Source organism: Camarhynchus parvulus, chromosome 20, assembly GCF_901933205.1.
Source record: "Camarhynchus parvulus chromosome 20, STF_HiC, whole genome shotgun sequence".
In the NCBI taxonomy this organism is placed as follows: domain Eukaryota; kingdom Metazoa; phylum Chordata; class Aves; order Passeriformes; family Thraupidae; genus Camarhynchus; species Camarhynchus parvulus.
This window is the reverse complement of record NC_044590.1, coordinates 11,055,467-11,071,254: the sequence shown is the minus strand read 5'-3', so window position 1 is coordinate 11,071,254 and position 15,788 is coordinate 11,055,467. Positions and strand designations below refer to the sequence as shown.

The window sequence follows — 15,788 nt, the reverse complement described above, 5'->3', positions numbered from 1 at the left end:
GATAAAATCTCGAGGAAGAATTTGATGTCTCTTTTAAAGTGTGTTTTCAGACACTAATATCGGTGTCACCTCCAAATATGCTCTTTTTTTTTTTCTTCTTCTAAGGAGCTGATTTTCTACTTACTTTGCAAATTGATAGCATAAATTGCAGCCTGTTTAGTGACATGTTACCAAATAATTTTACTCTCATGAAAAATCACTTTGAACGGAGCATATCAGTCACACATGACAATCTCTTATCTCTGTGCCTTCCCATCTCCACCGAATAACCTGGAAATTGCATTCCATATTTGTTTAAAGGATGCCTGCACCTACACGTGTGAGCACAGGCAGCTTGTTTTGCTGAAGGCATCTAGAAAAATATTCCTGGTAGCTCCAGGAATATTTTTTTGGAGCATCCTGCTTCCTGAGAAGCAGGATGGGATGGTGTGAGGGGTGTGAGTGCTGGTGTGAAATGAGTGTAAACCGGGTGTCAGTAGTGGGAGAATCTGTCAGCACTCCCTGTCTGTGTTATTTTGGGGCTGCCTGCTGCACCTGAGGGCAAAATGGGACTTTGGGCCTTTTTGGCTGCTGCTTCTGTGATAAAACAAAAGGAACAGAGGAGAAAAATCTGTCAGCGGTGCTGGGTGTAGATGGCACTGTTTGGGGTTGGGAATAGCCATAAACATTTAAACGGGACACATTTAAATGTCACCAGTTCCTTTTCCAGAACATATCAGCTCTGATTTGTTGGGAGCTGTGGGACCAGTCCCACAGACTTATTGCAAGCACCAATTACTGGCTAAGGAGATAATAGGCTTAATTATCCAGACTCATTTTCCATTATGATTTAGGATGTCACTAATGCACATTCTCCTGCTGCATTACTGAGACTGTTTAGTTATTTTAGATTTTGTGGCTCCTTTCCTCAAACATCTTAGTGCTGAGAGCCTTCAGATTGTGGAATTCACCCCTGGACTTTAACCCTTTGATTTCTGCCTACACATTTTCATCTGGCCAGAAGAATAGATCTGATGGTCCGGGCTATGATGGGACACTGCAAAATGAATGGCTGAAATACCTTTTTTTTTCAGATTATGCTTTTTAGCCCAGGTAATTTTTAATTCTGGCTCCCAGCAGATTTGTAGGAAGAGTTTTTCCACCGCTGTTGAGGAGGGAATGGCTTCAGGGGGAGGGCCAGGGCTCCATGGCACACTTTGGGATGAACAGGAAGGCTTTGAATTGATGTTGTTGCCTTTGGCAGCAAAAGTGTAGCATTAAGGTGGATCAGTGAAAATGAAGGATTAGAGTTTTTGTATTTAAATTAAAAGTAAACAGCAAACTAACTAAATGCATCCATCCAAAATTTAAATTGGCTTGCAGTGAGCCTCAGTTTAATGGGAACACTTCAGTAATGGCTGGGCTGTGGTGCTTAGGAAGCTTGATTGAGATGAAGCTGACTTTGAGAGATCTATCCTTGTAATTTCAGCTAAAATTTAGATCAATTTAGCTTAAAAAGCTTCACTGTAACCTAAATTCCACTAGTGGGAAGATATTTCAATATAGATTTCACAAAACTTCTCTAAGAGAAGTTTAGGGAGTTTTAGAAGCAGAAAAGGCTTAAAAATCAAATATCATTTTTTTGAACACTAAAAGTCTTCTGTTACCAAGTCAAAGAAAGAAGGGGGAGAATTTCCTGGGAAAAATGGATTAAATACCAGTGCCTGAGTGGTCTGTCCTGATTTAACATTGATGATAATGCAGATAGAAACAGGGCTCTTTCATAATTATAGAGATACTTACTGTACCATAAAAACCTGAAGGAACAAAGCATTAGCCATGCTCCTCATTTTCTGGATGCAAGCCAATTATAATCCATATTCTTCTCTTTCTTTTTAATGTAGCTCAAATTCTTGGTGCTGCATTTTTTGGGATCTCATGGGCAAATTCTTTGGGTTGTACATAGAGTTCCTGCAATTTGTTCATCTGATGTTTATAAAAGTGGGGATGTAAGGGGTGTCCCTGCAAAGGTGGTTTGTGCTCCTCATCAACCAGAGCTGTGCTCCCTCCCTTCAGAGCTGGTCAGTTCTCTGGAAAGCAGGGATTTCTGTGGTATTGAATGCAATGAAAAATCCTGGACTCTTAAATCTTCGGAGGCTCCATCAGCAAATATAAAAACATCAATTTCAGTGGAGAATTGCATGTTCAAATCAAATGAAAGGATACGGTTTGTTGAAAAGGGATTTATTGGACCTGAATATATTTTCTCTGGCAAGATAGCTTCTCCCATGTGGAAGTCATGAGAAAGGATTTTCTTTTATTTCTTTTTCTTTTCAGATAGCTCTGATTAGGCACCTAATGACAGTTGCCATTCTCTGGTCAATCTGCTGTAATTCGATATTAGTGGGAAAATAAGGCACCTTTTTCCTTGCTCTTTGAAGATGAAAATGAGCCTTCTTCACCTCTTTTCTTTCACTCAGAGGTTTTTTTTTTTGTTGTTGTGTGAGTTTCTTGGTTGGGTGTTTTTCCTCAGAAGATGAGCTGCTCTTTGGAAACAACAGTCTGCAAAGGAAATATATGTGTGATCAAAGCCCTCACCAATTACAGAGTTATTACTCTTTCTCCTGGGCTTTTGAATAGGAACTCAGTGTCCCTGTCTTTGTCAGCAGAGCTCGTGGCAGTGCTGCAGTGCCTGACATTTTCTGTCCTGGAACCCTTTGCGGGAAATTCACAGCGATCTGCTCTGCCAGGGGTTTGCTCATATTAAGTTTAATTGTAACACCAGTGTTGTAGATCCTAATTGTGTCTCTCTGCTATTGCATTCAGGCACATAATAGACCTGGGTGGCTTGTGAAGATGAATATAAATTCATTTTGTAACACAGCTGTGTCAAACTACCCGCTGCTGGCTGAGGCAGATGTGATTCTACGACGACTCTGGTATAAACCCTCTGTAATTCCCCAAGGATAAGAAATAATAAAACTTCCAATGATGATTTTAGTGATGTAGAATTGTGTTAGGGGGTACATCTGGGAGGAGAGACAGTTCAGGGGGGGCTGCTCTCTTCACCCACGTTTTCTCCAAGAAAGGCAGGACCATCCCCAGCTGCTGCTTTCCAGGCTCTGCCTTGAAAATCCCTCTTGGGCATGTCTCTAGGATAAAGTGGCTCATGTGAGGATGTGCAGAACAGCTGTAGGGCTGAGCTGCAGGGAGGGTGGCAATGTGTGCTGCCAGTTCCTTTCCCTCTTCCTTCATCATCTAAAAGAGCAGATTTTAGGAAAATGGCTGTTTATTCTTGTGCTTCATGTGCATTCTTTACCTTGTTTTTCCTCTCTTTCTTATACATGATCTAAAACCCTGAGCTGCTTTATCTTTCCCCAGAGAAATCCAGCAAATGGCTTGTATTGCATCACCCATTATTAACAGAGAAATAGATGAAACCACTCTATTTTCAGCTTAAATATGAAAGGCTGAGCACTGGGTTTCAACCACTGGGTTTACTTAGAGGTATGGTCAAGTGAAATCTCCCCAAGCCTTGTTCTTCAGGGGAAATGAGGATAACCTGTGACTGTGGACCAGAAACAAATTCCCCTGATCATTTCAGATGTGAAGTAGCAGGAGGAAAATGATTCTTGGCTGGCAGAAGACAAGAGATTCAAATGGTCTGCACCAGCTCTGCTCTTCCCATTAGTGGAAGTGCCCTTTCCTCACCAACACTGTTTCCTTGGTCAGCTACTGAATCATGCAGCTCCTTTATTTTTGTCCTGTTCTTCTTCTTTAGGCCTCTTCCCCCACCTGAAGGCATTGGCCAGGTGTTTTAAACCCTCCCTTATTGTTTATTTTGCAGGCACTCCCTGAGGGACAGACGGCGTCCTGGGATACGGCCAAGGAAGACGAGAACCGCAACAAGAACAGATACGGAAACATAATCTCCTGTAGGTGTAAATTCACATTAAACTGGGCATCCTGGGAGATCTTCCCTGTGTGCTGTGGAGAAGGGTGTGTTTGGGAAGCTCACCAGGAGCTGGCTAGCAGTACTGTGTTCAGTCCATTTGTTACAGGCTTTATTCCTGGGATTTATTTTCTTTTGTGCTTTTTTAATCCTTAGTTTTCACAACATCCTTGCATGATGTTGCACATTTTCTACCTGCCTTGCTTTCTGCTTTAGGTTGTGGCTCAAGGGCTAAATCCTTTTGTCACTTTTTATGGGATGATGTCCATTTGCTGTCTATTTTCACTACAAAACCCAGAGCTTCCAGTGCCACAAAAGAGAGGAGCTGCAGATAGATCAGATTTTTAGCTGTGGCTCAGAGGCCAGGTTTTCTCCTTCCTTGTGGTCAGTAGCCAGTGCAGCCGTCACTGCTCATCCCTAGAGAGCTGGTTTGAAGGGTGGGACAAGCTTAACTTCTGCCTCAGGATCATAATAAGGCAACTGAAAATGCACTAAAACGTCTTGGCTTACTTCTTTCAGTGTTCAGTTCCTGTTGATGTTACAGGAATAGCAATACATAGCAGAACTGCAGGGCAGGGAAGAGTCCATAAAGCCATTTAGGACAGCTTTATTCTTCAAAGCAAGACTAAATTCACCTTCCTCATTTTTGTCAGATATTTGTGAAGCCTCTTCCAAAGTTTCTCTCCAAAACTGAGCTTTCCAGAAGCTCTCCAGGCAGTTAACCAGTGTTTCATTATTCCTGATAATGACTGGGGAGAGGAGGTATGAGAATTAATTCTTTTCAAGGGCTGCTGAGCTGAATCAAGTTGGAGAAGCCAAGCTTGAAACCATCAGAATAAGAAATCAGAATATAAATGAACGTGCCATAGATTTTCGTGACTGGGAAAATCTATAGAATGCTCTGAGAGCAAAATTGAGCTGTGCTGAGTGATATGTTTCATACTATATTTTTTCTTGGGTTAAAAATATATTTCTTGTAGAACAAATAGATTTTACTAAAAAAAAATTTTTAAAAACACACAAAAAAAAACCCCACAAAAAAAAGCACCAAGACAACAACAACTAACCCAAAAACCCAACTTCTTCATAGAGAAACCTCACATCACACATCACTACTCTCTTTGAAGCCTTGAGAGAAGTGATTCATGTGCCATTTTTGGGGAATGACATAGAACATCTCAGTTCAGGGGCCCCGTGGTAAAGATGAAGGAATCTGGAAACGAAGATTGAAGTTTGTGAGCCCTGATGTGATCCCAGTTCTGCTGTTGGCTTTGTGGGGTTTGTGAGCAGGTCACCAAGTTCACCAGTGTTCTTTATCCATGTGGGAAATGGAAGGGACAGTACTGGAATGCTACGATTACCATGGAAGTTGTCTCCCTTAATTTCAGCTCCACCTTGCTGTGAGTTTCCTGTGTCCCAGTGGCAAAGAGAGACGTCCAGACAGAGGCTCTGTTCACCTGTCTATGCAATTAACTCCAATTAAATGAGTCTAAAACAGATGAATCATCCAGCTATAGACACTGGATTAAGAGTGGAAGTGCTGTGGTATGACATGAGGAAGGAAATGTGAAAGGATTTGTTTCTCTGGATGATTTTGAGGACGCACTTGGCATAATTCAAAAGAGGAGGTGAAAAGAGGCAAAACTGTGCAAAAGCTTCCATCTCATTTATGTTGAAGATGGTCATGAAGAAAACCTTGAACTTCAAGTGAAATGTGAGGAGTTCAAGAAGCAAAATCAAGGAAGATAAATGGGATGTTATCTAAAGAGAAGGTGTTCACAAAGACAAATTGTTGCCTAACGAAGAGTGACGCGAGGCTTTTAGCTCTAAATATAAATACAGCAGCAGTGCAGATAGGAGGTGATGAACTTGAATAAGGGAATGCAAAATGTAATCAGAGCTAAGGAACAAGAATCTGCACGGTGTGAAGTGTCAGAAAAGGAGCTCAAGTTTGAGGACTGTTGGGAAAGATTTGGGAATGGGGCTGAGAGGATGGAGTGGGCTTTCTTCAAATATTTGTCAGAACAAAGAGTTTGAGAAGGAGACAAGAGCTCTTTTAAAAGACAGCAAGGAGAATTTAGAAATATACAATAGTGATATTGAGAAGGCTTGGAAGGGAAAAGAAAGATGCCTAAGGAAGGAACAAATCATTCATCTGCTATTTTGTAAAACCATTGCAAAGTTATCAGCTGAGCCTGGAGCCAGACCCCACTGGTGGGTGAGTTGGGCAAACTCCCTGAGTAAAGTCAGGGGCAGGAGCCAGGGCAGAGGGTGGAGAGCAGAGCTGAGAATAGCAGGGCAGTGCTTCCCTCCAGGCAGGTCATGCAAACAAATTGTGCTCTGTGGGTACAATCTGGGCAAAAGCCTGGGCAGAGGAGGTGGAACACAGTTATACCCTGAGCTGTTCTGTTGTACTTCAATTGTAGTGGCTGCTGAAAACCAGAGCAGGCACTGGTTGTCCCTACCAGTTTATTTGGTGAAAGGCTGCAGGTGGCAATTAACATTATTTATTTAACCATTTATCCCTCCTGAACAACAAATCCCCTGCCTTTTGGGGAGTGAATTGGAACATCAGGTTTTGATCTGACTTCTGAAGCAGCGGCTTCAGAGGCTGGTGTTAAAATGTGGGTTTGTAAGCCCTTGCAATGAGTAGCATTGCTCAGTGAATCACAGCAGATTAGATCTTGTCTTTACAGCCTCATGGGTAACAGCACAGTTACAGGACTGTTTTACTGGCTCACTGCTCTCCCAGAGCTGCATTAACATCGTGCCTCTCTCTGAAAACCTGGATCACACTGCCAGCCCCAACACCTGCTCTTCTTACATTTGCAAACCAAAGTTGCAGACCAGCCTGAGAGCTGATCTGTTCATGCAGAGGAGGGGCAGGAGAGCTCAAAGAGCTCTCCCAGCTTTCCATCATTCCCTCCCATCTGTAACAGTTTTTGGGGCAAGGGAAGGAAAAGCTGAGCAGTGGATTTGGGGTCTGCATGGCCACAGAAATCCAGTGTGGGTGGTGGGAAGTTGCAGACAGACTTACCATGCTGAAGGAAACTGTCCTGCTTGAACCTTTTATTGTATGAACAGAGCCCATGAGCTTTGCTCCTGCACTTTTATAAAAGCTGTAAAAACAAAGACAGTCGTGGAGATGCCAGGATTTTCTTTAGGGGACAAGCGTAGGCAGTGTACCCATTTATGTGCTGAAGCAAAATGATTTAATTCTGCTTTAGGGCCCAGATATTGAGACCTTCAAAGAGCATCAGAAAGTGATTGTTGGGCGAGGGATGTTGAGCTGAATCTATTACAAGAGAAGAGAAAATGTCCAGAAGCTATATGGGACCTTTGGTTCTATTTGATTTCTCTCCATCTTGCCAAGATTTAGAGCCATTAACATTATAGGAGAATAAAAACTCTCAGACAAGAGCTGAGGATGGGAAGAGGTAGGATGGTGTTTTGCTTCAGCTGATGGAGAGAACTTTCTGTGCCTTTCTTTTTTCCCTGGATTTGAAGTTTCATGATGGTCCGCTAAAAACTACAGAGCTGGTGACAAAAAGACAGTGGAAAAATTTGTTTTGTTTCCTTCATGCTCTGACTGCCATATGCTTTGGGTTGGAAAACTGTGAATTAATCAGAGAATTTTGGGGTGGAAGAGATGAAGAATCTTTCAGCTGGCACACAGGTGGAGAGCACTTCTTGCTCACGGACAGGGATAAGAAATGAAATAAAAAACCTACATAGAATTCCAGACTTTGGGTTGGAAGGGACCTTAATGTTCATCCAGTGCCACCCCTGCCATAGGCAGGGACACCTTCCACTGTCCCAGGTTGCTCCAAGCCCTGTCCAACTGGCCTTGGACCCTTCCAGAGACAGATTGGATTTGGAACAGAAATCTTCCAACTTTCAAGCATTTTTATTCCATGCTTTCTCCTGTAGTGCCTAAACTCTTGTACATCTGTGTGATATCCATGGAATTTTTGTGACATCCCATGGAATTTGTGTGACATCCCATGGAATTTGTGTGATATCCCGTGGAATTTGTGTGATATCCCATGGAATTTGTGTGATATCCATGGAATTTGTGTGATATCCATGGAATTTGTGTGATATCCCATGGAATTTGTGTGATATCCATGGAATTTGTGTGATATCCATTGAATTTGTGTGATATCCCAGGAATTTGTGTGATATCCATGGAATTTGTGTGATATCGCATTGAATTTGTGTGATATCCCATGGAATTTGTGTGACATCCCATTGAATTTGTGTGATATCCCATGAATTTGTGTGATATCCCATGGAATTTGTGTGATATTCCATGGAATTTGTGTGACATCCCATGGAATTTGTGTTACATCCCATGGAGTTCGTGTGACATCCCATGGAATTTGTGTGACATCCGTTGAATTTGTGTGACATCCCAGGAATTTGTGTGATATTCCATGGAATTTGTGTGATATCCATTGAATTTGTGTGACATTCCATGGAATTTGTGTGATATCACATTGAATTTGTGTGATATCCCATGGAATTTGTGTGATATCCCATTGAATTTGTGTGATATCCCAGGAATTTGTGTGATATCCATGGAATTTGTGTGATATCCATGGAATTTAGCCCTGACAGGGAGGGATTTATCCCACCTGGATGTTGCCCAGCTCTCATGGCACACTCCAGGGTCACTGGGGGCAGAAAGGGGAGCGCAGAGTGAGGATAAATCATCGTTTTGTCCCAGAACTGGGGTGAATCTGCAGATTTGTGTGTGTTTCTCCATTCCTGAGTGGGGAACCCTGACAGGCAGTTTAGACGAGCTGTGTAATGTTTCGATGGCGAAAGTTGTGTGAGATTAATCCAGTGCTGGTGTCAAAATGAGACGTGGAGAAATTGCAATGATACTTCAAATGATCACTAATGGGAATTTTGACAGGAGTTTAAAACGGTAACAATTTTGTGCTCAAGTGGGAGCACAGAGCTTTTCAGTGAAATTCTTGTCATTTTTGAAGTCTGTTTTAAGACCAATTTTCAGTCAAACTACTCTTCATATAAGTTTAGAGTTCTCCTAACTAGCAGAAGGAGTGGAGTAAGCAGGGAGAAATAAAACCATTTACACATTTGTTAAGGTTTTTTCTATTTTTTGTGGCCCTGAATTCAACTTTTTTTTTCTGTTCACCCTCCATTTTTAATGTTTCTTAGATCCCATTTTCAACACACAGGGATATGATGTCTGATAAATTTAGTGAAGGGTTGAGCAACACTTTCATTTCAGTCTGCCAAGAATTCTGTGTCCTTGGCTAGAGGAGTCCAGTGAATAAAGAGAAGAATCAGAAATAAGTTTTAACCATTGGGAGAAGAGATAATAAATGCATTTGCTGTTCTTTAAATAGCTCTTTAAAGTCTGTAGGCAAAAAACCCTAAGTACAAGATCCTTACTACTAAGAGCATAATAATTTGCTTTATTATTTTTTTTTTTTAGTCAAATCCCAAAGTTTTTTTTGTGGAAAAAAGAGATTTACAAGCGAACTTATTTTATAAACTTTTATCCAGACTGTTCTCCTAAACTTTGGAACAAGGTTAAAGAAACCATTAAGACATCATTAATATTTTCTGTGCTTCACATATACACAGATTTTTTTTTCTGCTGCACTGTTCTCACTTGGAAGAGCAATAAATCTCCCTCAGGAATTAATCTCATTTTAGTAAAATATGCAATGAAATATTTTGAATTCTGTCCTCTGAAAGCAAAGTTCAGCTTAAAGCATTTTTCATTTGGTCCCAAAATATGATTAGAACTGTCTCCTTTTAAAAACAACAATAAAAAAATAGCATTAATCTTCAGTTAAATTTCTTCATCCTTTGTTGTTTTTTCCCATATTTGACTTTAAAAAGGGGGGGGAAGGAAAACAAACCAACAACACTTTTTTGCACCTACTGAGCATCTTTTCCTTAGCCATAATTACCCATAATTGCCTGAAATCATGGAGCTGCTCTCAGCCTGCTTCCCAGGTCTTCCCCACTCAGCTCCCTCTGGATGTATTTCATCCTGCCAACTTTAACTTTCTATCCAAAGAGTGGCTCAAAGTGCTGAAACTTAATTTTGATGTTTGGCTCCATTAAATGAAGAGAGGCAGGTGCTTCCTCCAGGGTTATTCAGAGCACTCCAGCTGCAGACATTGTCTGTATCCCTCATTAAAAAATGAACCTGAAATCGTTTTCGGCTTTCATTGGGGACGTTTTTGGTCCCATCATTTTTGGTTCCGTTGTTGCAATGAGTTGAGGCTTCCACAGTGGTGTTCTCTTGTGGGAGTCAGTAAATGTTCCCCTCCCAGGCATTTGCTCCAGGGTTTGCGTTTTCTTTGCTTTTGTTCCATGTGGCTCCTAACAAATTTAGTGTGCTGCCTGGAATTGCAAGTGTGAAATTGTCTGCGGGATTTTCCCTGTATTTCACCCACATGTCCGGTTTAATCAGCTCTCTGTCTGTCTGTGTGAATTGCTCTAAGTATAAATTCTTTTGTTGTCTGTCTAACCACATGATTTACTGTTATTCCTCATGCAGCTGCCTTGAGTGCAGGTAATTGGGAACATCAGCACTTAGAGAAATATTCCCCCTCCCCTGTGTCTACAAAGGTTATATTTATTAATACAAATATAACAGGGCTTTTGATGGATTCATGTGCAGAACCTTCTTTGAATGCAGATATGAAATTTGATAAATGCAGCAATGTGGTTGTGGTTTTTTTTTAGGTGTGTAAATCTCACCCAATGGCTGAACAGAGTGGAATCATTCCTTTACACAGCCAAATGAATATTTAATATATGTCCAAGTCTTGGTTTTCAGAACTGCTCCCACATCTGTCTTCACAATTATTATCTGATTCTACATTTAATTAAGACATGACTAAACCCCTTTTGACTGAGTTACTGCAGAATCACACCTCATATTTTTATGTTTCATTGCTATGATTCTTTTTAACTGAATGTAAATCATGCTCAGGCCTGTGTTCTGCAAAGTGCTGCTAAACATTAATGCTGCTCTGACTGAGAGCTATGCTCCATAGAGCTGGTAGGGAGGAAATAAACTTAATGGACTCGATATTATACTTCTTTTAAAAAATCATTTAAAAATGAGCACAGCATGGCCAGCAGTGACCTCCATAACCCAATGGCCTCTGCCAAGCAACTGGCCCTTAGAAGCAGTTCTGCAATTAACTGCATACCAGTGCTGGGATTGCCAGAGCAAATCACATCAGCAGCCTGGCTCTGGAGTATCTCCTGTGACAGAGCCCAGCACCAGCTGTTCCACAGAAAGATCAAAATATTCCCCTGGTGGAAAATCATGACATAATCTGCCCGCTGGGGTAGTTCCTTTCTGCGTCTGAACTGTGGAGCATGCTGGGAGATGAAAAGATTGATCTCTGCTATTTTATTGCCTTATCTAAAGTAACTTTGAATCTCCTCAAAAAGATGAACATTTCTGATTTTGTTGGTTTTTTTCAACACTGCCTCGATGCCATTTTGCTGCTGTGGCTTGCATAAATGAATGTTGCTCTGATTTTAATTTGTATTTCCTTCCAGTTTCTAGGTTCTTTTCCATTTCCTATTTGCAGGGTTTCATTGCCATTTTACCCTCCTTAATCTTTTATATCTCTGTCTATTTAATTTTATATCTCTGTCTATTTATATCTGTGATCTATTTAATTATGTCCTGGTCTTGTCAGTTTTACCTCTTGCCTCAGTTTCCATAGATCAGATGAAGCCAAGGGAGTTTGGAGCTTCCAAGCAGGAAAATGGGTTTTGTCATGGAGATACACCTTGAAGAAATCTGTCCCAAACCTCCCAAACCAGAGAACATTTGTGACCTGTCTCAAATCTCCATAAGGATTATGGTGACAGAATACAGAGCATGACTAACTTAAGGATCTAAACATCACACTTTAAACACAAAACAAGGGGCTTTTAGCAACAGGGATACATGTACTGCTATTCCATTTTTGATTATTGTAAATATTCAATTATTCAATTACCATGGTGGGATTCTTGAGACACCCTTTGCGTGTCCCTTTCAGCTCAGGGCATTCCACAATTCCACCACTCCACCCTTGCAGGAGCCAGCAGATACACCAGAGCACTTAGAAACTCCTCTTTATCGTTACTGTCACTTTTTTTCCTTTTCCTTCCTTCAGATGATCACTCAAGAGTGAGACTGCAGCTGCTGGATGGGGACCCTCACTCTGACTACATCAACGCCAATTACATCGACGTAAGGCTCCTGGACATCCCCCTGTGACAAACCCTCCTGTGACAAGCCTGCTTATGAATTTGGTGCCTCTGACACAGGGACAGGCTGTGGATGTGATATGAGTGACAGCTGAACGTTGTACAAACGTTGTGTTGTGACAGGGAGAAGGTTCTCAGTCTCCAGTTTATTTTGTCTGACCAATTTGGGCAGATGGAGATTTCCTGTGTTTGACAGATCCACCAGCATAAGTGGGACGTGGGCTAGATGATGGATGCAGAAATCAATATCAGCCCCTCACAATAGCATTAGATGATATCACAGACTTGCCAACTACTCACAAAGTTGTGGTGCAGAAGGCATGTATGTAAACAGATTGACTTGTTTTAAAGTGTTCTAAAATGACATTGGAAAAGCAGCCTCTGTCTCACACACAGTGATCCAATCTACGTGCATTTCTTGAATACAGCTCTTAAGTCACAGCAACAGGAAATGTTTAGAATAGTTTATTGAAAAGATAAAATATACCCTCAGAATTTTCACAGAGACAAATTCATACCTTTCTTCTTTTCAAACGAGAAGATGCAATGTTTTGCCTGTCTGTTTTCAGTGTTACCCTCAGGTAACTCAGGATTTGTCTTTCTTTGTGGAAATTGTTTAAAAGTGCCCCATTCCTGTCTTATCTTTGGCATGAAGAGATTGTGTTATTCCTCTGAGGGAGATGCCCTTACTTAGAATCTCTCAGGGCCAGCCCATTCGTTCATTCATTCATTCATTCATTCATTCATTCATTCATTCATTCATTCCATAACCAGTTAATTATAATATATTACATAATTATACACTGTCTAGAGGGCAGCAGTTGGCACTGGAAAGTATCAAATCCCTGGTGGGCTTTGTCTGAGCTGTGATTTCACAGACACTCATCTGTTTTCTTTTTCCTTTTTCCAGGGGTACCATCGGCCTCGCCATTACATTGCAACTCAAGGCAAGTTCACTCTTGTATGTCTAAATATTTGTAAACCCACTGCTGGTTTACACTGTTGTAGGACTTTTTGTGGGGTGACATCATCTGTTTTGGGGAACATCTGAAAATTTGTTATGTGGGTATCACTGAAGGGGTGTCAGGGGCAGATAAAAGTGATACAGAGACTCCATCATTAGAAGGCATTAAAAGGCACTTTATTGTTAGAAATCTACAGTTCTTATAGAAACAATCTTATATAAGATTCCTTTAGGAATCTTCTCTCACCTCTTGGTCAAGAAGGAACAACTCATTCTTGTAAACATCTTTGACAAACAGAGATTGCCTGCCAGAGATTGAGATAATAATTGTTTTAATTCTTTCTCTGAGCTTTCTTACAGCTTCCCAGGAAAATCCTGGGAGAGCTGTGTCTGTCTCTGCTCAAAGGATATGTGATTACTACATATGGGCAAAATAGGGAAGGATATAGAATTTTACAAGATCTTTATGGCACTCAGACTTGAAACCTCAGCTGCAGGAATAGAAAATGCCACAAACTTAGAGGTGGCAGCACAGCCTGGAATGTGTCATTTGTGCATGAAGTATGAGAGGACAACTACCGGGGACTCTGTGGGTCTTGGGTTTACCCTGCCTGAGGAGAGCAGTGTGAATAAACTGTGACTGATGAGCCTTTGAGGGGAGCTAGTAAGAAATGCATTTAAACACAACCTTCTGTAAGTCACTTGACGAGTTTCTGATAAGAAATAAGGTCAGGGAGAGGCTCTAGGCTGACAAACTTCTTGTTGGCACTGGTTGGTTGGATATTGGAACCTGGATTTTTTTCTGGAGGAAACTTCAGGAAAGAGCAAATTTCTGCATGTTTCCTTCCTCCTTCATAATTAATCAGTATTGAACTGTGAAATGCTGTGCTGCATTAGGTGTGAATTACAACACAGCCTTAATACAGCTTCAGTGTGAGGCACATCCCTGTCCCATCACTCATACAGAGTTTTCTACTGGGGCCATCCTTCTGTTGCCACCATGCTGGAACCTCAGATAGCTGCTGTGAGGAAGGGTCTGAACCCCCAGAGAGCTCAGGCTGTTTGTGTCTCTAACCCTGAATGGCAGAGGGATGCTCTGAGAGACAGGAGGATCCTGAGGGAACAGCGCAATGGCTGGAGAACAGCTGGAAGGGGTTATTGGCATTCCATGCACTCTCTTGAGATGTCCTTTTTGTCTTCTCTCCTGCCCCAGGGCCGATGCAAGAGACAGTGAAGGATTTCTGGAGAATGATTTGGCAAGAAAACTCTGCAAGTGTTGTCATGGTCACCAACCTGGTGGAAGTGGGCAGGGTAAGGTGCCACTCCCAATGTGTGAAACCAGACCAGCGCTGGGTTTAACACGGAGCTGCTGCTCAGGAGAGCTCAGCAGCAAAATGCCTTTTCCTTCCTGCAGGAAGGGAATGAATTCAGCCACTCTGGGTTGTTTTTTTTTTTCTGTAAAATGCTGGATTTTGTAATACTTAGCTGCTTCCCTTCTAGACTAATAAGGATGGTGTTCCTGCTGTAAGTCTGGGCTTTGGCAGAGTTATACACATTTATGCTAGCTCAAAAGCGGTCTCCTTCCTCAGTGCAGAAGGAAAAATGTACTTCTGTAATAGTTATTCCTTATCTGATGATTTGAATACTCCTCTAAAAATCCAGAGTGAGGATGTGTGGCTGGTGCTCCAACTACCAAAAGACCTTTTTGCATGAGAGTCCAAAGCCTGGAGTTCCTGAGGTCACTGTTCCTGGGGATTGAGGTTTTTGTGGATCCTGGGACCACCCAGCAGCGTTGGCCTCCTAAACAGCCACCAATTCCCCCTCCTGGACTGACCTGGACCAGACATCCCTGTGTCAGCACAAGGCAATTCCCAAAGCCCATCATGGGACCAAACATGGATAAATCAAAAGGTGTAGGCTGGACCTCAGTAAATAAGAAGGCAGAATGTCTGGGGTGGCTTTTCCCAGCATGGTTTTTGTTTTAGACATGTTCTCAGCCAGAAACCGACGTTCTTAAAAAATTTTGTCCTGATGTTTGTCACTTTCCATTGCTTTGGTACTAAGAAAAATTTAAATTCTCGTTTACTCAGAGCCATTAGTAATTCAGCTGCTTTGTGTTTGATTTCCCTTAGATCTCATGGTTGAATGCCAGCTGCTTCTGTTCATTTATTACTATTTATTCTATTTTACCTTCTACTGACACTTCAGTTCTGAATAAATGCCTCTGTGTAAAAGAAAAAAAAACAACAAAAAAACCACAACAAACCTACATTAATCATATTTAATATTTATAAAACCTCTTTCAATTATGACTGGAACTGGAACATGAAGCCTGCTTTGCTGCAGCTAATTGCTTCAGCTTTAGGTATTGTTCCACTCTTCATGGTAGAGCATTTAATAACCTGATAGTCTTTGTTAGCCTAAATATCCCTTCTGGAGCTTCACAGCCTTGCTTTTATTTCTTTTGGTGGTTTTGCACATGGCTCCTAGAACTGGCTAAGCTGGGATATGTTTACCTGCTCAGGAGATTTCTCTCTTGAGCCTTAGCTGAAGCCTGTCACAGCTGGTAAAATGCCAAGTTTGTGTCCACATCTGATAAAGAAAGCTCAGAGTCAAACAAATTTA

The 15,788-nt window shown here is 41.5% G+C and overlaps 1 protein-coding gene across 5 annotated transcripts in view; it reads left to right on the top strand.

The window, feature by feature from the left end:
- PTPRT (protein tyrosine phosphatase receptor type T) overlaps nucleotides 1–15,788 on the top strand; it is a 483,857-nt gene that overhangs the window by 436,389 nt on the left and 31,680 nt on the right. For all 5 annotated transcript variants that reach the window (XM_030963017.1, XM_030963016.1, XM_030963015.1 and 2 more), the window contains 4 exons: nucleotides 3,827–3,914; nucleotides 12,106–12,182; nucleotides 13,110–13,146; nucleotides 14,377–14,474. In XM_030963017.1, the coding sequence (XP_030818877.1) occupies nucleotides 3,827–3,914; nucleotides 12,106–12,182; nucleotides 13,110–13,146; nucleotides 14,377–14,474 (300 nt within the window). The remainder of the gene's footprint in view (nucleotides 1–3,826; nucleotides 3,915–12,105; nucleotides 12,183–13,109; nucleotides 13,147–14,376; nucleotides 14,475–15,788) is intronic.